A 27,810-nucleotide genomic window follows, 5' to 3' on the forward strand; every position below is an offset into this window, starting at 1 on the left:
TTATTCCACACGGCTATATATTTCTTTTTTATCAAACGTATTATTTTTATCTGGTGAATTAGTTCCTGTGCGATATCTATGAGCGAATCGTCGGAATAAGCAATTGAAATTCAGTTAATGAGGCGTTCGCAGATTCGTGAGACGACCTTGATGGGACAACTTATGGAGATGTGAGGCTAAGTAAAAGTGAAACATCTCTGATACACGGCGTGTCGTGTATATTATGACGGTTAATGCGTTGGCTGCCTTAAACAGCTCCGGCGCCCTCGTGACATTTAAATGGCGAAAATTTTGTCAGGAGGCCACACCGGTGCATTACTGCTGTCGTGCTTTGTATCGCGCGATCCTCGCGAATAATTATTTTTAGCCCGCGAAGCGGCTCCGTCTAAACAATTTATTGCGACATTCTCGGCTCGTTCAGACATTTCTCGAATCGAAATCCCAGTTCCAAATTCTAGTCTAATTTTGCATTAAGTCTTCAAAAGTCTCCTATTATGCTCCTCTATGCTCCACAAATAGGAAGTCATTGTTGTTTTCCCCCATTTGAAGGCTTAATGTAGAATTGAAAATCTCGGCTCGAGCCGTTGATAAATGCTTATCGGAATCATCAGAGTGTGATAGATAGATTCAACGAGAAGTTGAAGTCGTCGCGGCTTCAATTGGGCAAATTGTCCAGGAATTTCGACGGTGAAATGAACGAATGCGTCGAGCGCAATTAACGAGAGAAGATACGCCCGTTATTACTTCCGCCCAACTTATTTCGCGTGTTTGCCGAAGAATGCACTGATTGATCTCACCACATCGCTCGCGAGAAACTACAGCTCCGGCCAAGAATGCGAGGCGCCTTTGACGAATCGAAGTAAGCCAAAGTAGCCATCGTTTTCTCAGGAAAATCGGAGAACGGTAAATTTTCGGCAAATTTCCAGATCGACCAAGGCATATATCAAAATACTAACAGAGTATCTTTTCGTAATCTAAGTGCCTTTCCCTTTAATTTATCCGGTTTGTTCGCATCTTCCCGCGAAGAAGCCGTTCACGCTTTTGGCCAAGATTGTAATTGCGTTTCTCTCTGCTACGATATCAATAACGATAAAGATCAGAGACTCACTTAGGCGTCTTCGAGGAACCTCGTGCAAGCCGCGGTTTACGCGGCTTCTCGAAGCGCGACGCTTCGAGCGTTAATAACTTTCGCGCGCTAAACGATAACGCGAGTTCCTCGACGCGACTCTTCGAGATGGAGAAGGAGTCATGGAAACCTGAAAACATCGACAGCAACGACAAAATACCACCTCTCCGTGCATTCCTAATCAATTGGGAAACCGGCCGGACGGCAGATGCGTCGTATTGAAAACGAGCGTCGCGCGCGAAACCCGCAATGAAGTTAATACGTTAACTATCGAGCCGGCGCGAACGAGCACGCTGCAAAAATTTATTACTTCGTAATATTTACTTCACCGACGACGGATAATGGCGAGTGATGGGAAGTAACACTATTAGCGTTTCTTTCGGAGTAGGATTTTCCTCCTGCTTCTCCTCCGTTCCTTCGGCGTCGAGGCATCAATCACATTTTAACGTCGTGATTTTTGTACGATTAAGATCTACCCGCGTCGCATGCTTAGCGAGAAGGTTAGCAAGGAGATAAAATTTCGATTAAGACGCGCGCGTCTTGGCAAGAAAATAAGAAGAGCTCGGAAACGCTGACTCTCTTCAACCGAAGTTAATTAATCGAATTAATTCGACAGGCACGTGTGACTATGAACAGTCGAGAGCTTCGAGTCTTTTGACGGAGCGTCGATCAATAATGAAGGCCGTGTCCTTTGGAGTTACCCAATTTAAGAATAATGACCTCAGGAGCAAAGTAGAAAATAGCGTGCGGGGTGATTCGCATGCAAATGTACGATCTCGTCTCATAGATCGCCTTGTTTCTTCATCATCATGTGCGTAATCGATGACCCAGTGAGCACCAACAAATAGTAACGTAACACCAATATTATAATTCCCCGCTCAACAACGTAACTGTTACATAACACACGCACGTTATATTATATTTACGTTAAGTGGGAAATTTATATACCGAATGAAATATCCGATCATATCGGATAATCCAATTAAAAAGTAACGATATATTTAATCAAGCGCAATGTCCGATCGTTTCGTTATTTCATACCGATAAAAATTACAGCAGATGTACAAAGAACGACTAATTTTCCGATTAGGTTTCATCGGTAACTTCATCGGATAATGATATTCATCGCTTAATGGGACGATGGAAATAACGATCGGATACATTATTTAATCGGTTTATCCGATGGCAATTTTTTTCAGTTGACATTGATATTATGTTACTGTTCTTGAATTATATTTCTTTGTCCTCGATATTTTCATCCCAGCACCTGCTTCAATCTTCTTCTACTTTTTTTTGCAATCGCATACTTCCCAGTCGAAAATGCATACTTTTGCCTTTAAATATATATCTTTCTACTTAAAAAATATACATTTTTACAGTTTTTTCCTATTTGGAAGAAAGAAGGTTCAATACGAGTAACTTGGTCGTAAGTAAGAAATTTCAACACGAGTAACTTTTAAACGATATATCGTAAAGATTTATACACCCGTGGATTAATCCGGCGTTATCGAGTTTTTGCGCATCTTGAGGGTTCTTAAGGATCGCCTTACATCTCGCACATCGCGGGATAAACATTGTTCAAACGGTGAAACGTATATCGCGGCTGGTGACGTAAATGGGAATCGAGTACGCGCATATTTAGAAATCTCTCGCTGAAATTCACGCTTCCGAAACACGAACTTCTTCGCGAAATTACCCGCTTAATCTATAGTTCACGGTTGAGACACCGGGTCATTCTAATTCAAAGCCCGAGGCCGCTGATTAATCTTAACAGGGAGGCGAAGGCACGTTGTAATAAATCTCCGAGATACGTTCGCTAATAAAATCTTTTCGGACAGTGAGAGTATTTCATTTTAGATCCTTTCCACGAACAACCGAAGAGACATAAGAACGTATCGCGAAACGTCGTGAACTTTTCCATTTGCAACGTATCTTTCCTCAAATTGCAATTAAGAATCCAAGTTTATCGAAATTTTCGACACTAATAAGAAGTGACATTAGACAGATTACGAAAACGAAAAGCTCGTTTAATTTATTGATTTGTCCATTAATCTTCGTGAATACGGCCAAGATAACCGATGGTAATGAAGCGTTCATGGTATCGAATCGCTTTTTATCAGTGCATCAGTCGCTCACGCATCGTAAATCCTCGCTACACCCGTTGCATCAGACGAATAAACGCATCCTGATCGTGGGTGAGAACGGTGTCGTCCAAAGACCAAGACTGGTATAGAAAAGTATATTTTAAACAGAATTTGTGTTTGTTAACAAATACCGTTTCCAACAAATATCTCGTTTTCTAATCAATATTGAGTTGATGCAAAAGTTCGTTTTATTTTTTAATTAATTTTTCGTTCGGAAATTCTCGAGTTTCAATGAACGCGGGATCATGTAGCGACCGAGGAGATGGCTGGTCATTGAAAAAATTCGAGTTTTCCATTGGTCTTGTCTCTCTCCGAGTATCTCTCCGACATCTTATCCGGTAGAAACAGCCGGCGAAGGTCGCACGGGATGCGATCACGACCTTTTCTGCGGTTGTTGTGTCGAGCCCCTTCATTCAGTGGAGAACTAAATACTAAACGAAAGGTTAGCCTCACGAGAGCCAAACGAACTTCATTCATAGATAATTGCGGTGTCCCGTGAGTTATCTACTGTGTTCGCGGTCAAATCGATAAGAGCATTACGGCTCAGACGCGCGAAAGAAGTGCATCGGTCGATTTCGCCGCTCCCGGCGGGACCGTCTCTTAATTGGTCCTGACGATGGCCCGCAGCGATGATCTAAGGTCACGCCAACCATGATTTCGACCTTTCTAGGATTATGCACGGAACCTTAAATATACAGTGGGAACGAAGAAGCGAGAGAGCCGCGAGTTCTGCGCACCTGCGGCTGTCGATACAAGACATCCGAAGAATACTCTCCTCGCTTATTTATATTTTGCGTGCGTTACGTACCTTTATTTATTACGTTGCGTCCGTAGCACTCAATAAGTTAATTACAATAGTTTGCGAAAAATTTTTTTCATTATTTTCAACTAGACAAGGTGTTTCTTAAAGATTTTTGACAATAAACTAGCGTTATTAATTGGCCGCGCGCGAGTTCTCGAGATTCGGGGGAAATTCAGTAGGTGGAAATCGCGAACTGAGTTTTTTTCCCACGTACAATGGGCGCCCACGCGTCTGAAATCATCGCGCGTGGCGAGCTGACTCGCGCGATCGCAAAGAAATTTCTCACGCACCGAGCCGACCGGATGAGATCCTTTTTCGCGATCATGTTTATTCCGCTCGCATTAGAGCTTCATTAAACTTTCCAAGAACTCATCGTTCGTGCCTAACGTGGATATTTTGAATATCAATGAATCGATCGCGTATTTTAATTAATAAAAAAAGTTTACGGTAAGTTCGAAAACTTATTTGGTTTTAACATTGTTTGAAACTTACTTTTTTCACATGAAACAACATGCACATATCTGAAATTCCTCGGAAGAAAAAATGAGTTGAGCCCGATTGCAGAACACGAGCGTGTAAAACTTCGAAATGTCAAGCACGTTCTTCGACGTTTCATATTCGAATGGAATATCGTGATGATAAATCTGGAGATAATACGCGGAACGTCCGTCTCCGATTTCTATTAAACTTCGCGCTCTCTTCGTCGATGTCGCAAACCATTATAAACTATATTGACAGCGGAGGAAAAAAAAGCGACAGTGAAAAGACGTACAAACAGCATCGTCAAACTAATCATATTCTCGTGTGATTAGGGTTACAGCATTCCGCGCGAACGAGACGCCTGCGAAGGCTCGAAGAATTCGTCGATGGACTCTGGCTACCTCCGTGCGGGTGCATCGGAATTATTAATTAATCTAAAAGTCACAATAATTACATGATAGTGATTAATTTAGCTGCGGTAATTAGCGCGGTGATTATGCACGCATACTGGAAAGAGACGATTACTCAACGATATTTCATTATATTTGATGTCGCCGGCATGTACAATGTGGCCCATGGCATGTCATCTTCGGAAAAATTATTTCGTGCTTTTTCGTACATTTTTACAAATTATTCCATATTTTTTTATATATTTCTAACGAATCGTATATCCTCCGGAATCACGGTATACCGTCAACTATAATATTGCTGGTGAATGTTGATTGGTGAAAAAAATTATTAAAAATGATGAAAAAAGCATTTCGTACCTCTTCGTACATTTCTACAAATTATTTCATATTTTCTTGTGCACTTTCGCTGATTACATCCTCCGAAATCATGGTATGTCGCAAACCATACACGGACGATGGTGATTTATGACTTGAAGAACTCGGTGGCGATCAAGCCACCACCGCTTCGGAATGAAGCGCGAAATACACCGGAGACCGAAGATTTCTCTGCTACTGTTCTCTCACCCGTTAGCAAATTGCTCAGGTGCTTACCGTTAGTAATAGTATGCGCGTCATTGGTACTAAACTTTTATTGGACCCCACGGTAGCGTCGGCCGGTCGACTGGCGCGCTGCAATTCGCGCGGCGCAATGCAAGCTGACGACGGAGCCCGTCGTGTAATGTTTACGATGACCTGATGTCGATTGTTGAGCGTCTTCATTGTACCTAGTCAGGCTCGACGAGCAGGATTTGCAGGATTCGAGAGAGTGGATGTTAACGCGGCGCTCTCTTGCGCAACGAAAACCTGTCGGCTTTTCTTCCCGGTAACGAAAAATCTTGCGGAGTCTCCCGAATTTCGGCAATCCGATCGATCGTGAAATCAGCAGTATGATATTATTATTATTATTATTATCGTTATTATTTATAGCTTTGAAAGCTCGAAAGAAAAACAGTTTTCCCATTTTTCCGCGGTGCCTTCGGCTTCTGTCCCAAGAATAGAAAAATTCGTTCGGAAAAATTCACGCGTGTTCGATTAAAATCTACCACGTTTACTCTTTTCTATAAAAAAGATATAAGAAACCGAAAAAATCCACGGAAAGATGAGAAAAAACTGGATTTTTTTCAAACCTCCAAAACTATAATATTATTACTTCAATAAGTACTGATATCGGTGGAATTTTGTTGCGTCATATAATTAGCCCGTGAAAAAAGTTCGAAGGAGCATTTAAGGATGGGTCCCCAAAGTGGACGTATTAGATAATCCCGAATTAACGAGCGCATCATAGCCAAGCAGCCGGCAGTTACCATCCTATTATCTTTACGACGGACGAAATTAGCCAGACGCGAATGCCGAAATTCAAGTAACAGCTTTCGTCTGACTGGCGGCCGTAAATCGATTAGTGTTACATCACCGACAGTTCATAGCGCGGTTGTGCAATATTAAATGTCAACAATATCAAAATACACGAGCCGCAAAAATACACGGCACGGTCCATCGTGAGGCTCGCCGGGTGCTCGCTCACTCCGTCACCCTTGCTTTACGACGATGATTAAATTTGTCTTCTGTATTACACCGGCGCGTTCGTCTAAGAGAACCGACGGACGATAGAATTCAGCCGCGCACACGATCGAACAGTGAATGGGATCACGGACAGAAATATTTTGCTGGAACAGGAAATTTGTCAGTTACTATACGGATAGCAAAAGAGATCTGTTTGAGCGGTAAAAAGATTTGTTAGGAATATTAATTGCTATTTGCTAGATATATTAACAGAAAAATAATTTAGTTAGGTCAACTAAACGTTTTGCTCCGATAGCAAAATTATTTTTTCCTTGTAATATATATTTTTTGCTGTCCGCATAATAACTGAAAAACTTGCTGTGCCAATAAAATATTTTCTTCCGCGACGTTTTCGATAGCGAAAGTGTATCAGAGTTATCCCGGACGACCGGCCGGTCGTCGTTTTGGCGTCACTTTCAGTCGCCGCATTAGAAATTTACGATGAAGTGTCGCGCGTGGAGTTTGGAATCGCCTTAACTGCCGGATCGAGATTTATCGGCGTGGCCGTGGCTCCGTTGCTTAATTGCACGGCTAAGCGGGAATGAGAGAGACTAAACTGGTCCCGTTGGCATTTCGGTAACGTGCGTCAACACCGTTTTGGTAACACGCTCATTTGGACGCCACAGCGTGGAATGTCTCAGCGGGGCGAGTTCCTCAGCATTCTCCCGTGTAAGAGAATGCTGAAGGCGCCACGTCACGTCATTGTAACGTCGTTGTAATAGACTGTGAGTTGTACAACGTTCGGTTGAGCTCGTCTTGTGCAATCGGTAACGCGGATTCGATCGAGTCCGATAACGGGTGCGAAGACACACGTACAAAAGCTCTTGCAAAAGTTTCATCTTCAATCTTCACTGTGAATAAACGATACATTGTTGTCTCCCACCTTATTCGATCCGTTTTGGTCCAATCACTTATTCCCATTTGTTTTTAACAGCGAGCGAGGACAAAAATTTGAATTTTTTTACAAAAAATATACTCTAACTCTGTGTTTGTTAACAACTTAGAGTTTAAAGATTTGCATTTTTTAACAATGTAAAATTCAAAAACTTTTTCTTTAATAAACATTTTTATTAAAATTCAAACTTTTTGGTAAAGGTAAATTTTCGAATTTTAAGTTGTTGAAAAATTTTAATTCTCCCTTCGGTTAAATTTCATAATAAAAAAAAATCAATTTTCACGTTACTTTTGAAAGATTTTGGCCGCTGTAAAAATCACAGCATGCGGTAATTTCCAGAATCCATCGGTATGTGAAAATCGATTCCCGGCGTGACGCTGTTACATCACGCTGTTGCGCTGTTCAATATCAATATCAGTCAGCCTCACGCCGGCGGTCGTGTGCTTTTACTCATTTATCGTAACGCGGTATAAATCATCGCGCCACGACATCCCCTGTCCTCCCCCGACCACCTGTCTTCCACCGAAATAACGACATCGCCGTAAGCTCGTTTCAACGAGACGCCATTCATCACGCCGCCGTCGAACCCTGCGTGGTTCACGAGATATGCACCAGCCGGGCGATCCGGGCAACATTCTTCTCCCTTTCGATCTTGCCGTATCCTTGAGTCTCGCGCGAAATCATCGTCCCCGGACGTTCGTCGGATCAGGGACGAATATACGGAGTCCTTCGCGATCGCCATTCAACATCCGCCGCGGACCTTTGGAAGACCGCGGCTGGCTCCGTCCTTCTTCGCGGCGAGAGATTCCCACTCTCACTTTCCTCATCACTATCTCTTTCTCTCTCTCTCTTCCTCCCTCTACCTTTCTCGCTTGCTCTCTCCCGCTCCCTCCGAGAGCCTTTCCAAGCCGACAACCTCCCCACCTGCGTGCGTGCGTGAGAGAAGAAGAAGAAGAAGAAGAAGAAGAATTACAGCATCTTCCCGCGTACGTCTCTCTTGGCGATAATCGTCATGGACCGAACGTCTCCCCCCCCTCCACCGAGCAATCGGGTGAATCCTATAAATGCCCTCCACGTTGCCCGCAGACGAAGAAATCACCTCCCGGGACGCTCGAGCTCTCCCGCGCGAGGCATGTGTCCGTTTTAGAGTGTCTGTTCTCCTTTTTCTTTCTTTTTTTTTACCTCGGTCTTTCTCATCAGTGATTAAGGCGACGATCGAATCATGGTAAGTAGCAGTGCATCACGAATCGTGAATACAAAGTGTCGTGAGAGGACAGAATTAGGCGACGGCCTCGGGGAGGGTTGGTGCGTTCAGCGCGCGAACGGGGAGTCCCGATTCCTGCGGAGAGTGTTTGGAAAAGTGAGACCAAGTGAACAAGCTGGTGAAAAATCGTACAGTTCGTCGTGCCTTCCCGCGCTGGGGGTGCGCCCCGAGGTACGTCCTCGGAGATCCTTGCATCTTCCCGTGAGAAACGCACCGCGATAACGTCGCGTCTCGCGCACGCGGAAAAGCGGGGAAGTAAATAAAAAGCGGCAATGACGATGGTCCTGTTGTCGCGTTTGCAAAGGTGCTAACGATGCTTGGGAAACTTATATAATGACAGCAAAGTGGCGTCGGCTTCTCCTCGATGGAAATTCAATATAACGCGGTTTCTGCTGCGGTTTTCACACATTCCTGTTCATTGTTCAAACGAAAATCCCTTTGAAAGGTATGAAGTAAAGCCTCATGTTATTCCTTCGATCGAGGCTTCATCGGAGAGACTCAGTCCCAGACGCTGTTAAATTTTACTTAATTTTCCAGCAAAGGGAAAACTTTTTCTTTTAATTTCGGAAACATTTCTACTTGTTATTAAGTGAAGATCCCTTCGAAAAATAAAATTAAGTCTCGTTTTACTCCTTCGATCGCGAGAAATAATTTGTGAGATTCAATTCGTGATTCTTACAATTTTTTCCCCACTTTTCTGACGAAGGGAAAAGTTTTTCTCTTAGTTTCGAAAAGTTTGCCGGACGTTTCCTTGCTATCGTTATATATGTGTATATTTTTTTTTCACAAAATGTTCTGTACTTCAAAGACGTGATTCCGGGACGCGCGACTTGGATGGAGAATCCACGGTAGAAAGTGCCGAACTCGGTAGAATTGCAGCGGCGCGGTTTGCATCGGCGATAATTTATTCCGCACACACTCTCGCGAGAAGGACGGTCGCCCCCGCGCGCCTACGATTTTCGAATGTCGCGCTCACGTGCGCTTTCCTTTCTGCAAAACGGCATTTTCGCCCGGCCTCGGCAAGTCCTCGCGCGCACCTTCTTCTCGTGGAAATCAACGGACGCGAGCTCGCTGCAGCAAATGTTAGAGGTCATCGCCATTGCTCTTCAAATCCGCCTCGTCGAGCAGCCACGTGCTTTCCGAAACTCTTTTAAGAAATTTCCTACTTATCTCACAGAAAAGAGACGTCTGAAAAATGACCTACCTATCTCAAGATCGAAAACATAAATAACAAGAAGGAAGACATTTGCAATATTGTAAAGAAATCTTTATGTTTGTTTTGTAACAAAAGAATTTTTCAGGCCAATAAGAGTCGCATAGTATGGTAATCGCGAATCATTATTTTTGCGGGAAGATAATGTCAACGAAGTATCATTGAGAGTATTGGAAAGTTAATATAAAAATTTATATTATCACAATAAAGAATTTTATGTTAAAAACGCTCCATTGAAATTTCTATGTTACTTTAATATGGGGAATATGCTAATATTCCTCTATTCTAATCGTAAGGTTGAAATCGGACTTAACTGATGTTCTATTTTGTTCATTTTTCATCTAATTAATGTACAAAAAAATTGAATAATAACATGGAACTTCTACCCTGTTTATTCATAGATAAAAAAAAATACAATGAAATTTACTAACTGACTTTAAATAATTGCAGTAAAACGCTTTGGAAAACACATTTTGAAAACCCACTTTGCCATTAGAGTCAAAAATACACAAATATAAGTTAAATTGATATATTCACCTTGTTAAAGTAACACAAAAATTTCAGTGAACCGTTTTTTATGTAAAATTGTTTAATGTGCAGAGTCCGCTCGATGTTGGAAGGTGGCTACAAATTAATGTCTTAGTGAAAATGAATGAAATTCTTGGCATATACGACATTTTGTTTATATTATTATCCTCTCGTAGAAATAATGATTTAAATCATCGTTCTCTGATCGGCTTGAAAAATTTCTCTACGGCCGAATATTCGAAGAACTTCAATGCTGTTTACTTCCCAATCTGTAACTCTCAGCAGCGATATCGCTCTCGTCAATCATCCACTTGTCACGCAGCTACTGTGTTACACCTGCGTTCAACCTTTAAAATCAACGTGGTTACCATTAGAAGATCACAGAATCTGACCGAGTGAGTCATCGTATACGAACGAATATTTAAGAACTCGCTAAACACGACTGGTGCATCTCTCTCTCTCCCTCCCGTAAGACTATCTGAATGAATAAAATTTTGAAAGAACTCCCCTGGCTGAGCCGAGAAATTCTCCAACTTGTTCACATTTACTTCCACAAAAATCTCCGCGCACGCGGTGTCGTCCTCTCCACCCGCAACGCGGTCGCCGAGGACTCATTCCACGAAAGCGCAAAACGCATCGATCTTCTCCCACAGAACATACACATACATATTTCGCAACGGCCGGCTCGTTTGTAAATTAACTCTAACGCAAGCCGACGACGTCGCGGTCGTGATTGCGGGTGGAAGAAAAAAATCGCGCTCGCTCATTAACGGTTTATGTAAGCCCCCTGCCTCTCGTCGCGCGGCAGATTCCACATCACGGGCCGAAGTGAAACGCCTATTCTTGCTAAATGCGTGAATTAAAACGAGAACGCTCGGCCGATCACGTAACGAAGAAGTTGAGTCCTCGCCCGGCAAAGGTCACTCGCGCTCGCTTCTAATGTAAAAAATCGCACGGCATCGAACGCTTCTCGATTCGCTCGATTGCCATTAGGAGTCCCGAGGATCTCGTGGCGTAATACATCGCATCTTTAGCGAATAGGCCGATACAACGATACAAGCCTCTCTGTCTTTCGCATACGCGCGCGTTCGCGTCGCAACACATCCTATGCAGATCGCACGGGACCACCGGCTTTGCAATATGCGAAACGCGGAGACCTCGACGCATTTCTGGGTGTCTGTTCAATTCAAAACGTCGCGCTCGCTCTTCTCGCACGCGGTGATTTCAACGCCCGAACATGACGAATATAATTGAGACTCTCGGCTCGCGAGTCGGCTTCAAAGGAGAGCCGATCGCATAATAGGGATATTTGAACTCCCTATGTCATTGGCACAATTCCATATGCCGTGCGTCGTACTTATCCGTGACACTCATCAGCATGTAATGCGCGAGATAATGGAAACGCATATCCAATCGTCAACTGTATAATTGCGACGCGAGCCTCGCGCGAAAGGTTTCCACGTTGCGAGGAGTATCAGGACCGTTGCGACGCGCCATGTTACGACGGCTGCACAAAACCGTGCATCTTTTTTTGCAACGTAATTTAGCGCTCTTTCAGTTTTTTGAAGTGGAAAACTTCGAACAGTAGAGAGACAGGCAAGTCACTCGAATTCGATTCTTCACTCGTATAGGGTGAATTCGCCGCTCTGAATCGTCGAGTAAACATCTTCTTTTGAAATTGAAGTGCATCTGATTTATTCCACCGTCATAAGAACAGTGTCGTTCTAATCGATTGGGATATTCATTTACACGTAGTCAAAATCAATTCGAAGCTCGAGTGAATTAATTCAAAATATGTTGATAATATAAATATCAAACTTTAGTTTACTTATTCTAAGTAACGAAATTTAACTTTTCTTCGATAAGGTTTACAATATTCTTGAAAAACCAACAAATTCTTCTCTTGAGTAAACGATAGTGAGTTATTCCAATATTTTATCGCTAATATCGAGAAAACATTCTTTGTTTAAAATAGTCATTACTTAAAAAAGAAAAACAAACTGAGCAATTGCTCCTCTACGTACGATAATTTGTTTCCTCTGTATGTGCATTTTCTTCGGAAAAATAATTGTAGATATTGTAAGATGTAAATTGCAAGAGAGATATGTGGAAAAGTAAATTATTAGTAAAGTTGTACAATCAAACATCACGGAAATGAATAAAATATCCGATCCGTCGTATCATGTATCACGAAGATCACATATCACGAAGATTAAGTCGTAATGAATAAATTACGATGCTATTAGACCTCTCGACGCATGTATCAAATTATAACGATCGATCGATCGGTGTTAATACGGTATTAATTGACCGCCTTGCAACACTTGCAGCACAATCGTAACTTTCACCCATTCGTTAGCCGCCTGACACTTGTCCGGTGTCTAATGTCAATGACTGCGCGTCGTTGGTGGTTCGCAAAAATGTTGCAATTATTACCGAAGCATGTGCTTGTCGTGTTACGCAAACAAATCGCACCGGCAGATCCCGCGAGGTGAAGGAATCTCCGGATTATGGTCCGTTGACAGAATGATGGATCGTCAGGCCGGCGATTCGATTCGGTGTCGTGCGTTTTGCGCGAGTTCGGTTGCCACCGCGAAACGATTTGTCTTCGATCGTCGGCCCATCGGGGCTGACACGCGTTATGAATAACGAAGGATGAGCACTGCGACGGCGTCAACTGACATTCCATAACTCGGTTCGCGTGCTCAGACACCTTTTCAACTGATGATCTTTCCCTCAGTTTGCATCTGCAAAATTATTGGGTTGTGCAATAAGTGATTTTTCGGGCAAGATGAAACAACTTTGTTTTTGTATCGTTGAAGTTTTATGAAACAATGTATGCTCCGTTTTAATCTATCATTCTCTATTATTTTTCCTTTCGTGAATAAAACTATAACTACATAAAAATGTATGCTTTTCATTCTCTGGAAAATCCGAACTTATTACACAACCGAATATATTTGATCTTCGAATATTTTAATAAAGTCATACTTGGCATTATTGCGGATGGAAACACTTAAATATTACGATGGAATTTGCGATCAACTTGAGAGCTTAGGAGCCCTCAACTCGAAAGCTCGATCCAGAATCTTTCGTTCCTAACCATAAAATTCCAGTTCCCTTTTTCCGAAGAATCAAATTACCCATTACGTAATCCATCGATTGTTTCGACAGAGTTTATTAACTAATCGTTACACGGTAATGAGACTAATCCTTTCTTCACACGGATTGCGCGATTGATCGTCTTGATGAATAAATCGCCGATAAATAATCGCACGATTTAATAAAAGTTCTTGCAGCACGTACCAAACGGCGAAGATTTCGAAATCAATGACGCGGCCAAATTTACGGCTCGACACCTTGCATCCTGACGATGCTAAATAACGTGTTTAACATAGAAATACCGCTATTATTTTGACAGCTTTCGCTAACGCGACAGAAGCCTCGATGTAATTTCGTACCTTCGTGACGATTTGTAAGTAAATGCGCTTTTCACACTCTCACGACACGTTCGCTTGAAATCGCACGGTACCGACGCGTCTTACGCAAACGTTCCGCTAAGTACGATTTCGCATCGTTCGGCATGTGGATCTTGATTAATTTGCAGTTGTCAGGAGAAATGGTCGATAAAATTCACGGTGTTTCCGCTAATCCGACATTATCAGAATTTATCGATCGTCGATGGAGTCCTCCGAGTCATCTGCAAGGCTGCCGTGAGGCGACCTTGAAAGCAACAATTATTTATCCCCAAAATTGCAAAAGTGAATGTTGCAGGTTGCGTAACGGAAATTTCACGAGAGAAGATGATCCGCGCGAGATAAACGCCCGAAACTATCGTCGAAATCGTCACGTTTAGCAACTCGGCCGAGAGATTCGTATCATTAATCTCATACAAATTTGGAAGGGACGGGAGAAGGGGGAATAATTTTCGAACGGGATTTCGCAATCAAACGTTTCGCGACTTTCGGCACTTCGTAAGTATTTGGGTCGTCCACAACGCGATATTAATCCCCCCCTCCCCAAGTTGCGACATTTTGTCGTATTTTATCGTATTGCAATCGCGTTCCTTGCGGCTCTTCGCCGTTTTTCAGCACGACGAACAGCGCACGTAGAAAGTTCACCGTCTCGCGAGCCACCATGTATGGTCTTGTTTATTTGAGCATACACTGAGAGGAAAAATATCTAAAAAATAAACTGAAAAGTAACAAATACTCTTTTATTCGGTAGATATAAATAATATATTTGTTCAAATCTACATTTTTTTAACCAAACGGAATAAACAATTCCTTTATCAAGAAAATATATTTTAGAAAAATATATAATTTCTCACTTAAAAACATTTTTTCATCATGAAAAATATATATCAGCACAAATAAATATGTCATTAGTTTATAGTCATTATACGGAATAAATATTCTTCGTATTTTAGATAGTTTTTCTTCCGATATAACATCACAACACTCGGAGACAACGCCTGAGAACGCAGGCATACCTGTAACTTGAAATTAGCCCGTGTTTAAAATACCGGCCCGACCAGCAGACGGTGACATAACTCCGTTACTTTTACGTCGCGATTTGAATGAGAGGAAGCGACCTGGGCACTATCGGGCGCGTAATGTAGCATCTTCGTACGTGCGATCCCCGATCCCCGATTATTACGAAAGAGATGCAAAGCAGCGTTACACGAACAGCGTAGAAAGCGATTCCTTTTTCCACCTGCTATCTGTCAGTATCAAAACACCCGGCCGGCCCATTGACAGACCCCAAATACGAGATTAAGACCCCCTCGAGACGCCACCGTCTTGCAATTCACGCGTGACTCACAATTTGCACGCGTGTCGCGCAAAAGAAGGCATGACGATATGACATAAGCGCTAAGGTGTCGCCGGCGATTTTCAGTAGCAGCGGTTACACTGGTCAGCACAAAAATTGTATTTTGGATTTAAATCAATTCTAGTTAATTTTTGCTTTAATTTCCTTTGATATAGTGATAGCTTTCCTTAAAGGCGTCTAATAATATAATATTTAAAATGAATTTTAGTTTTTCTGTATAAAACATAAAATATATATATGAGAAATAAAAACAAGAAATTATATAAAAATATATCCCGTTGTTTTATTTTCATACTTTATATTTTATTAATTTATAAAAAACTAAAATATAGCCAATATTTCTTGAACCATAATTTGCCGGTGCAATTTGCCTTGAACCATATCTATACAATTTTATTAATTGCCACTTTGTATTTCAACATATAAACATAAATAAAAAAGGCCAAAATTCAAAGAGGATACAATTAATGACACGAAATTTGTTGACCAGTGTTATCGGCCACCGTACAAGTTTTTTTGTTACGCTTCGCATTCACACTCGCATTCATGCCGATCAATCGAACGAGCGTGAACGGGCACCGTCGTGGTATTTTCGATGATGCAATCGCGCGCACGGGGCCAAATTGGTTGGTAAATTTCAAGATGAGCCGTCCTTTCGTAATAATGATAAATATCTGGCTGTCCTTTTTCTCTCTGCTCCTCGTTCCCCGCTCGACGCCACCGCGTATTTCCCCCTGCGAGACAGGACAGCAAGATCGCGAGGTCGCCGGGCCTCCCAATTGCGCAATATAATTATAATGCGTTCCATCATCGGACGCACATCGCGAACTTCCACCTTTTCGGCTCGATACGAATTTGCCTCAAGATGCGGTGGCCTCTTCTCTTAATTATATATGCCGTTATCCCACGCAAACTCGCGGAGCGAAACCGCCGTGGCCTTACCGGCTTCCGTCCGGGTCATTAATCAGAGGAGCATTTCGGGGAACCTCGAGGATAAAGTCTAGGTAGCCGATTAACTGCGAATCATGAAAATTGGCGGCCGACGCGATAGAATTTAATCAAGATTCATGTCAGATTTCATTATTGTCCGACCTCAAATTTCACACACATTCGTAAATGCCGGATTACGTTCGCGCGGTGGCTTTCGATTTAAATTAGGGTTAAAGTTTTCTTTCGGAGGCTTCGACATTCGAATGTCGAATCTTCGGAGATATCGAAGTTTCGGTGTTCATTATTCGAAGTTTCGAAGTTTCCTTCGAATTCTTCGAAGCTTCGAAACTTCAAAATTGTTGAAGATTAACAGTCCTAATTTAAACTCAACCTGATAATTCAACTCGGACTTGACTTGTAATCAGTCTCTTCGCAGCTTTGTTGTGGTAAAATTATGCGGAGAAGCGACGTTATTTTCCATCGCGAGTCCATCGAGCGGCGAATGGATGAATGCGTTGACGCGTCTTCTCTCAGGCAACGTAATACGCACGGCACGGAGAAATGTCATGGAGTTGAAAAGCGAAGGCATGAGTTTTCCGCTCGACACGTAGCACGCGGCCGGAGAGAATGCACCAGTGTCATGTTAAACAGCGAAAACGCCACACAACATGACCGAGACTTTTGTCGGCGTCCGCGACAATGGTTCTTTGCTCTTCCCGAGCCGCTTTATTCTTCCAACGATAGAGACGTGACTCTGAGGACTCGGAGAGTAGCGGTGAGTCGCAGCATGCGATAAGCAGGTGCAATTAAAAGACTTTCCATTCTTTTCTTGACTGCATGATAATGCGCCACTGATGAGCAATACAAAACGTCTCCCCGCCCATCACCTTATCTATTATTGTTTTTCGTTAATAAAACGAAAGAATATCATAAGGAAATATTAAAGAAAGTTAATAAGGGAATTATAATTAATTATAAAGATTCGAAAAAATGAAGTTTCTTTTCCGAATTCTTCCGCGAATTTCCGCGAGTTTCGTATCTTCTTTACGAAAAAAAGGAAATGTAAATTTTAATCGAACATACATGAATTGTTCTAAACGAATTTTCCTATCCTTGGGACAGAAACCGAAGAAATCTGCAGAAAAGTTGAGAAAGAAAATCAGTTTTTTCTGATCTTTTGAAACTGTAAAGGAAATATTAAAATTTTCATCACACAAGTAAGTTCATCGAGATTAAAAAGTATGATCAATATTTTTTTCATTATAATTGTAATATACATTTTATCTCATATAGGGTTAGGCGCAAAATGTGTCGATGTGCTGATGTTTTAACATCATGACTTTTTGCTCACTTTCCGTCTCGAAATAAAATATGATCGATAGACATCGCGGTCATAGGACGCTATCATTGTAGAGCGAGATAATTAGAAAGCGCGTTTGCGCGTCTCTAAGCGTCTCTTTAATAACATCCAACACGTAACCGCGAACGTTCACATGTATTACGCAAGAAACTATATTTGCACCTTATATGGTTGACCCGGCCGCTTACCCGTTGAACGTACGCACCCCACGCTGATTAAGCCTGTTTTGCTAAGAACGTTGTCCGTCGAACCGAACGTGGCGAATTGCTTTCTCCACGGCGCAATGTTCGTCGAGAGAGTGCAGCGCGAATTCGCATCATCTCCAGCCGCGGGCCTCTCTCTCCCAGTGTCATTCGCGAATTATGGCACCTGTTTTACCTGTCTCTCTCTCCCTCGAGGATGCATCGCCTTGCGAAACGTTCGCTTCGAACACAGCGTTGCTCTGAATGTCCGTGGCGAATTGTGAAATATATATATGTCTATAGATTTTTTTTTTCACCCGTGTGCTGCTCTCCGGTGGTGAAATTTCATGTCTGATTAAAAGAAAAAAGAAAAATTCGGTTACATAAGAACATGAGGAGCAATTGCAACCGCTCATTTACATTTTTGCGACTACATGAAACATGTTAACTGAATATTGATCCTTTCGAGCCCGTTGAGTCAAATATACAATAAGTTGAATGGAGAAATTTATTTTCAACTTATTACTCTATTTTATATCGACATTGTTTAACTTATTTTATTTCATTTATTTTCGACTTACAACATTATTTATTTTATGTTAGCATCTGTTTAACTTGTTTTTCAACATGACGACAACATATATATATATATATATATTTGAAATTCCTCAGAAAAGAAAGTGGGATCGTAAGGGTGAATCTCGCTGGACGCGCCCTTTTCTCTCTTCTATTTTCCTTTTTTTTTGTCTTATCGCATGCTGTAGTCGTTCGTTACGTTGCCTATTTTCATAATCCGCTTGCGATAGAGAGACGAATACTAATGAGACAACTTCATGAACCACCTGTTACAAACGGCCGTACGGTTACACGATGATGTCCATCAACTTCGCCGAGTCCCTCTTTTAATACCGCGCCTTTTTAGCGATTAATATTCCGCTGGTGAGTAATGCGTTTATTAATGGTAATATCGGCTCGGTAATCCAATATTACAAAATGTACGACCCGACTACCGACCAGCGTCGTAAACATTACCGAGAAACGCTTTATTGCTAAGCGCCCCGGCGTGTATAAATGTCATCCGAAATATTAATAGCAGACGATGATTGTTTTGCGCGACGAATTCGCCGATCCTTGACATTTACTTCATAGCGAAGTTCATTAATTTACAATGAATCCGACGGGAGTATCTGGATGAGTGCCTAGCGCAGGTGTCTCTTTTCTTGAAAGTCATAAACGCTATAAAATATACTTCTTCAAATGAAACTCGAATAATGGTTCGTAAAACTTCAAGATTACATATGCTGACAGTAAAGAAAATGGTTAAACTTATTAAAATTAATCATTTTCGACGTTGACGAGATGTTTTCCTTGCTCTAACAGAAAGATGATAGTAATGATATGCATGTAAAGCACATAAAGATATTATCATCAAAATTATATTGAGCGCAAAGTATTTTAAAAATAAACAAAATATTTACTCGTCGGATACCAATAACATATTTACTAAATTCTTTTGTCTATAGAATAAACAATTGTTTTCACGAGAAAATGTTACGGTTTTAAAAAATCTATATATTTACTTCCCATAAAAAAATTGTTTTCTTGGTGCAAAAAATATGCGTGTTAATATAAATAAATATATACGTTATTAGTGCATATCAAATGAATATTTTTGCATCGTTCAGATACTTTTTCTCTCAGTATAGTGGCATTTACTGCGAAAATAATATTTCGAATATAGTTATTTCGCCATTATATCGCAAATACCAAATACTTTCCTCGGTGCAAGAAGAGCTTCCAATTATTTCGTATTGCACACCGCCGATTATAATAGAAATTCATTTTCTACTGAAGTCGCGTTCACGATACCCTCCATATTCGCGTACCCGCTCATTTATCCGGCGCGCAATCTTCCCGACGAGCGCCGCACAAAAGCGACTCTACCACTCGAATGATTACCCAGGCGATTTTATCGAATATTCATCGGCGCACTCTTCCGCGTATTTCCATTAGCGACAGTCGTGTGATTAGAAATTTCAACGCTGGACTCTTATACTTGCGCAAGAGTCGCGCGTTTTGCACCTTGCGCGTTCCTCTTCAACCTGAGACTTCGGCAGAGAAAAACGTCACTGGCCGGCCCATCGCTTATCGGCTGGCGTGGCATCGCTCGTGGCATTTCTCACTTTCTCCGAATATAAATGAGACGTTCAAAGGATGCTTCGCGAGAGTGATCGATTGTTTGTACTTCATTTACATGGGTCTTCGCGCGGCGTTAGGTAAACAGAATAGCGCGCGCGAGCGCGTGTGCAAGTCGAGGTGTTTGCAGTTGCAACATGCTCTAGTAATTGTCCCACTTATCGGCTCGATGACACGAATGCTCGCCATAAAGTAGCGCTCGCGCACGAATACGCGATGAAACGTGCATCAAAGTTTCGAAATTAACAATTTCGTCCTCTCCCACCGTGTTGCATTTTGCAGATAAGTTGATTAAAATCCAAAGAAGATGATTTAATCTCAATGTAACACAAATATGATCATCTGTCAATCACGTCGCCAGATTTCTCTTTTCCCTGTGAAATTTTCAGGTGAATGTTTATTTACGGTATACGCAGTAATATTTGTTATACCTTGTCGGCACCTTGTTCGCACTGAAAGAGAAAAATTCAACGTATACATGTGTGCGCGAGTATCTGAAAGGTTACAATTTCGATGAATGAAGTAGCTGAGCCATTATGTTGCATTTTAATTTCTTGAAGAACGAATTGATTAAAATCACAAGGAAATAATTTAATCTCAAAGTGACATTAATATGACGTCTGTCAGTTACGAGATTTCTCTTTTTCTCGCGAAACTTTTTGCCATGAAGACTTATTCACAGTAACGTCCGTTGTATTTCATCGGCAATGTTGGAGAACTGAAAAAAAAAAGTAAACAGAATGTATCTAAATGTATGCACATGTTTGCCGATGTCCTTGAAAAGGATAAATTTAAATAAACGAAATAGCTGAGCTGCTCGACTCGTGTTCTTCTCGTGTGGCTCCTGCGGAGCCTTCATTCGAGCGTCCCGTGCAAGAGGAAAAGTCGCAAGAAAAGGATGATTATTCACGTCGACGGTGAGCGGTTCGCAAATAAATCCCGTCACAGATTCCGTCAAAGGCGATCCGCCACCCCGGCAGGGATGTTTGCGCCGAGAGAGCCGGGTCACGTTGCAGTCTTTCTCACTAAATCGCACCTGCTGCTTCTTGCGCTTCTTCGACGAGGCGATCACCTCACAAGAATGCTGCCCGAATCCCTTTACATAATTGCACGACCCGCGTAATTTTCCGAGAGACGCCAAGCGAACTCGCACGCTGGCCTCAATAAAACCAGTATCATTATTATTGGACACTTCCTACACAATCCTCTCTTTTACATAATAGCGGCATTTTCTGCATGGATATCTCCTGGATCACTTTCGATGGACGCGTGCCCGTCTCGCGATGTGAGCTTACGCTGAGTCACTTGCGAGCGAGAGAATTTCAAGTCGCGAGAGAAACACTCGGAACCATTTCTGTGCATTGAGAGAAATTTTTAGACAGCTTTTCTCATATACATTTTTTTAACATATTTTCTAGTACAGTGCAGGAATGAAATATCAATAGGTTTCACTTGCCAAGTAACACATTTAATTTTGTAACACATTTTATAATTTAGGGATTTCACTATTCCTAGTATGTGAACAACGCAGGTACCCATAAGTAATCAAATATTTACAAGACTTTTATTGTTATTTTATGACCTTCTGAGCTACTTAAACTGCGTAGTATATAAATATTTTTTAATGTGCTGTTTGAATAAAATATTCTTAACTAATTATATCATTGATTAAAGAATAGGAGCTATTTCGAAAGAATTTTAAATGTACTCCATTTCGAAGTGTTTGATTACTTATGCACGAAAAAGAATAATTTTAAATAAAACCATTGGTTGCTATCGTATATTCGTTGTGACAGCGATAAAATTTAATTTTGCGTAACCAAATTAGCGAATTATCTGCAATTAGAGCAGAAACAATTTTGTCACCAGGATAGAAAATATCTCGCTGAGTGAATTTGTCTCTGGGACGCGTTAATTTACTGTTGAAACGAAATGATGTTTTCCTATATTTACTAATATTGTGTCTTTCTATACTTACTATTTGTTCTTACAGCATAATAATTTGTAGATTCAACAAGATTATTCAACGAACGGTAATTAGTACTTTTAACAAACCGGTTTGCCGTCCACACAGCAACTGATAAATTTTGCCGCGATGGCATAAAATTTGCTACGCCAGCAAATTCTTTATCTCCAAGCGGGTATCTCCAATATGAAACTGAAGGACGATAAAGGCGACATGAATGTCGACATGTTCTTCAGTTACAAAATCCCACTGTAATTTTTCACTATGAAATCCTCGCCGTGCAGGAATCACGGATCCGTTTCATAAGATCGTTTCGAGCACGACGCGTGAGATTCAATTTGAGCGAGAAGAGCGACGATTCATAAATATTAGGTGACTTTATGTGACGCGCGACCGGTTCGCTTGAGATACGAAGCGCCGTAAAAGCGGGCTCCCCGCGGGAGTGCTTTGAATTCCTCGGCTAATAAATTGTCGTGAACGCGCGATAATCTATCCGTGAACGTGGGCAGCGCCATTGACTCGATAAAACGGCGTGACCGTAGAATGCCTGCAATTATTATGTCGCCGCGAGCGAACTCTTCTTGTCGTTTTTCTCGCACAATGGGGGTCCTCGCAATGACACGCCGGGGGAGGAACCCGTCCAAAGCAAATAGCAGGCACCTATCCATCCGCAAAGGCCAGAGGTGGGATGAGATAGGCGGGTTAGTGACGAGTTGATGGACGTAATCGATTGACTCGGATGATACACGGCGGGATACGCATCTAAGCAGAAGTGCAGAAATTACCCGATACAATGACGCTCGTCGCGCGCTAATCTCTTGCTTTAGCAACGTAATAAGCTTCCTCGCGCAATTGCGCAAGTCGGCAAGTCGCAGCCGCGCATTCGAGCCACTCTCGCCTCCGAACTCAAATCGACCATTGTGCTCGTCGGTTTCGCGCGTCGGCTATCATTTACCGAATTGAGATTTTTCGCGCCCTCGCGTTTTTCGCCATTGTTCCCATCACCATTTCGCGCAATTACACGTTTGTCCGTCGCGTCGCATTGTTACGCACTGCCCCGAGCGGTCGGCAGATACGTACCTGCGTTTCTTGCACTTATGCAGTTTTGCAACGGTTTTACGACGCGCACGGTACGTCCGAGCCGTAAATATGATAATGTACACTGCATTGCGATCATACGTTGCGGCGTTAACTAACACCACGCGTTCCCGTAACTATGTGCCAATTAAAAGGACGCTGCGCAATTGACGTGAAAGTCAATGTTAAACTCGAGCCCGCCCGGTAGCTTTATTCGCGCGAAGCTCCTCATTAGGAGATGCAACCCTAGAGACGCCTATTTAGATAATTAACTTTAATTTCATATGCCGCGCACCACATACTTATTTCGATCGATATAAAAAAAGAAAACAAAATCTACCTCTCGACGAAAACGTCTCGAAACGGCCGAAATTTTCCACTTAGGGATTTTATTTTATTTAAATTGCGACGTATATATAATATTAGAAAAAAAAAAACTTTCGAAGTTGCCGAGAAAACATCGCGAAGAAAATGGTGCTCGTTGAAATTTGGATTGGAAGAAAAATCGAGCACGAATTAAATGATCCGTTCACGCGGACGTGGATTTCGGGACGCGCGATTTTCCGCCTGAGTCCGCCGATCTGTATCGCCGTCTCTCGCGAATCGGCTCTCCGGCACACTTATACAGCAGAAACCTTTCGCACACACCAACAGGATACGCCAGCTGAGGCCTATCTTCTCCTCGTGGCGCTGCCATCCTTCTATATAAATTATACGGCTAAAGGTCACCGGACGTTTTCTGCGAGACTGAAGCATCACTCGTCGCGCAAAGACGATGCCGCCGTGAACGTTTACGATGGCGATTTAATTCGCCAGCCAGAAGCCTCGGATGACTTTCAGGCCCCTCTGAACATACCTTCACGCTAACGAGATCGCGATGCACCTGCGAGCAAGGTGCAAGCGTATTCTCGATAGACGATGCGGCCTTCGATCTTTCAGTTACTCGTGCGGTTTCCGATCATGAACGATGAAAATTAATCACGAAAATATTCGATAACAACAGACGACGATGTATGTTAAATCTGAATATTAAAGATAGGTATCGTCGGATAAATCAAGCAGTAAAAATCACAAAATTGTATAACAAATAAAGTAGCAGTTGGCGACGATCGTTTTGTCGCTTGAAATAAAGGACGCGTTGATGAGCGAGACTTCTTGTGCTCGCTCATTCATCCTCCGTCAAAAAAGGAGGCACCGTTATAGTAATTGGTAGTGATCGTGCCGTAGAACGTCGGTTAATCAATGAAAAGACGATATACTATAATCCATGCTCGCGAACCTATCACGATCATCGGCGCATTATACAGCGCGCCTCGTGGCCGAGACGCGTTATGTAAGAGCACCGTGGGTGAAGCGTGAGATTATCCCACGGATGCGATCTTCGGTCTACTACGATTGCGTACGTGAATGGCTTGGCTTAATTGTTGCGGAAAAAAAATTCCAGAGAAAAAATTACCTGGATAGAAATTTCAATTCCTCAATAACTCAGCGAGTTAATACGATTGAGCGATTAGAATTGTGTGAAAAGTATTCACAACGATATTCGTTACGTTAAACGCTGACGCACGCGTCTTCGTTTAATGTAATGCATACACTGTACAATGAAAGTGTACGATGGTGCAAGATTATAACAATTTAATATTACCCAGAATTGATGAATTTGTCATTGTTGCAGTGGAAGCTGCTGTGGGCGGCCTTTCTGGCGGCCGTGCTGTCCACGTGCCATGCGGACGCGAGTCGCGAAAGAAGTAAACGTGCCATAGAGAACAACCCTCAGTTCCAGGGTTACGTCTATGAGCCCCCATCGAAACCGTTTACTTTACCCCCTTCGTAAGTATGATCGAATGTTTTAAAAATATTTCAGAACCATTTTTTCAAGAGTACGAATGATCCGACTGAAATTGTTCGAAGAAATTGTTATCGGTAAACAAATATTTATCGTTCGATTTGTATAATAATCCAGCATAATTCGAACGTGTTCATAAGACATGATTACATTCACAGGGGGTCACGGACGAGTTTAGCAACAGTCAGGCCACCCACGGTGACCACTGGATATATTTATACAAGTCCGAAAATTCCGTTTATTACGCCTACTACTAGAAGAACGCCACCGACTGATGGATATACAACCCCTAGAACTCCGTTTATAACGACTACTACTAGGAGAACTACTCCTTATACAACCCCTAGAACTCCGTTTATAACGACTACTACTACCAGGAGAACTACTCCTTATACAACCCCTAGAACTCCGTTTATAACGACTACTACTACCAGGAGAACGACACCACCGGTGACGAATGGATATACTTATACAACACCTAGAACTCCGTTTATAACGACTACTACTACCAGGAGAACTACTCCTTATACAACCCCTAGAACTCCGTTTATAACAACTACTACTACCAGGAGAACGACACCACCGGTGACGAATGGATATACTTATACAACACCTAGAACTCCGTTTATAACGCCTACTACTACTAGGAGAACTACTACTTATACAACCCCTAGAACTCCTTTTATAACGCCTAGTACTACTAGGAGAACTACTACTTATACAACCCCTAGAACTCCGTTTATAACGCTTAGTACTACCAGAAGAACGACACCACCGGTGACGAATGGATATACTTATACAACCCCTATAACTCCGTTTATAACGCCTACTACTACTAGGAAAACTACTACTTATACAACCCCTAGAACTCCGTTTATAACGCCTAGTACTACTAGGAGAACTACTACTTATACAACCCCTAGAACTCCGTTTATAACGACTACTACTACCAGAAGAACGACACCACCGGTGACGAATGGATATACTTATACAACCCCTAGAATATCTACCGTAACGAACGGTTACACAACCTCAAGGACTACATTTACACTGCCAACCACACGAACCACGTTTACACGAACCACACCAAAGGAAGGATATGTTTACTATACTCCGGACCAATCGTTTACATTGCCAACAAGAGTACCACCGCCGCCGCCGAAAACAGGACCGCCTTATATTCCTCCGCCACCACAGCCTCCTAGAACTCCACCTCCACCTCAGCGCCCCACACGTCCACCTTATGTGCCGCCACCTCAACCTCCCCCAACTAGACCTCCTTATGTTCCTCCAACTAGACCTCCGTATGTACCTCCACCCTCTCAACCTCCAACTAGACCCCCATATGTACCACCACCTTCTCAACCTCCTCCAACTAGACCTCCTTATGTTCCTCCACCCCCTCCAACTAGGCCTCCTTATGTTCCTCCACCCCCTCCAACTAGACCTCCTTACGTACCTCCACCCTCANCCCACCCTCGCAACCGCCAACTAGACCTCCATATGTACCTCCACCCTCTCAACCTCCAACTAGACCCCCATATGTACCACCACCTTCTCAACCTCCTCCAACTAGACCTCCTTATGTTCCTCCACCCCCTCCAACTAGGCCTCCTTATGTTCCTCCACCCCCTCCAACTAGACCTCCTTACGTACCTCCACCCTCACAACCGCCAACTAGACCTCCATATGTGCCTCCACCCTCTCAACCTCCAACTAGACCCCCATATATACCACCACCTTCTCAACCTCCTCCAACTAGACCTCCTTATATCCCTCCACCCTTTCAACCCCCAACTGGACCACCGTATATTCCTCCGCGGACATCTGCGCCAACTTATCTGCCGCCAGAATTTCCTACACGATCATCTGTCACAACGCGATTCACTACGAAATATACACCGCCCGTGACTCCACCAACCATCAGGTATACGACCCAACCACAAACCTATCTTCCACCTACGAACACTACACAACGCACCACGTATACGACACCACCTACCAGGTACTCGACACCACCTACCAGGTACTCGACACCACCTACCAGGTACTCAACACCACCTACCACGTACTCGACACCACCTACCAGGTACTCAACACCACCTACCACGTACTCGACACCACCTACCAGGTACTCGACACCACCTACCAGGTACTCGACACCAACCAGCACGTACTCGACACCGACTACCAGGCCACCGTTCTCCACCACCCCGGGCACTTATCTACCGCCAAAAAGCACCACCCCGGGAACCTATCTACCGCCAAAAAGCACCACCCCGGGAACCTATCTACCGCCAACCACCACCACGACCCCTCGACCATCCACTTCCAAATCAACCACCCCGACCACGACCCATAGTCGTCCTCCACCTTATCTACCGCCGTCGACCCCGAGGCCGAGCTACCCCACGATAAAGCCGCCACCGCCGCCGACACCCACTTACTCGATCACACCCAGCACACCCACTCCGCCGTCGCCTACAGGAAGTCGAGCGCCACCCCCGACCCTGCCGCCCACGACGCCGAAACCAACTCAAGGTTATTATTACCCGATCCCCGAAATTCCCTTCGATTTCCGCAAACGATGAGCGTTCTCGGTGACGCGGCTGACTCGACGCGTCTTACCGATCAGCGACATCGTGAATCTTAAATATTAGTACGCGTAACATTAACATTAGTGAGGATTATTATTTAAGGGCCGAGACGGCGAGTCGCTCGCCGGACGCTTAGAGTATCGCCTTTTTTGTATGTAACATCGACCGATTTGTCGCCACACGTCACGAGGATTCTCAACGACATGAGAGTTCCTTTGCACGTGTATAACGAGCGCGGGGAAAGGAATAAAAGTTTTGAGAAAAGACACCACCTGTGTACCTGCACCTTCTTCTCAGAAAATAAAGAATCGCGGGATCGCGTCTTCCGCATGTTTGTTGGCATTTCTTCATAATTCCAATCG

General features: G+C 42.9%; 1 protein-coding gene across 1 annotated transcript; it reads left to right on the forward strand.

Annotated features, from left to right (window-relative positions):
• Window positions 1-5,417: 5,417 nt before the first annotated feature.
• Window positions 5,418-27,442, forward strand: LOC106746000 (extensin). Its single transcript, XM_014622088.1, has 4 exons — window positions 5,418-5,579; window positions 24,681-24,835; window positions 25,010-26,240; window positions 26,297-27,442. The coding sequence occupies exons 1-4, from the start codon at window positions 5,418-5,420 to the stop codon at window positions 27,440-27,442; spliced, it is 2,694 nt and encodes an 897-aa protein (XP_014477574.1).
• The last annotated feature ends 368 nt before the right edge of the window (window positions 27,443-27,810 follow it).

This window comes from Dinoponera quadriceps, unplaced genomic scaffold (assembly GCF_001313825.1).
Source record: "Dinoponera quadriceps isolate SergipeBrazil2010 unplaced genomic scaffold, ASM131382v1 scaffold1782, whole genome shotgun sequence".
Lineage (NCBI taxonomy): Eukaryota > Metazoa > Arthropoda > Insecta > Hymenoptera > Formicidae > Dinoponera > Dinoponera quadriceps.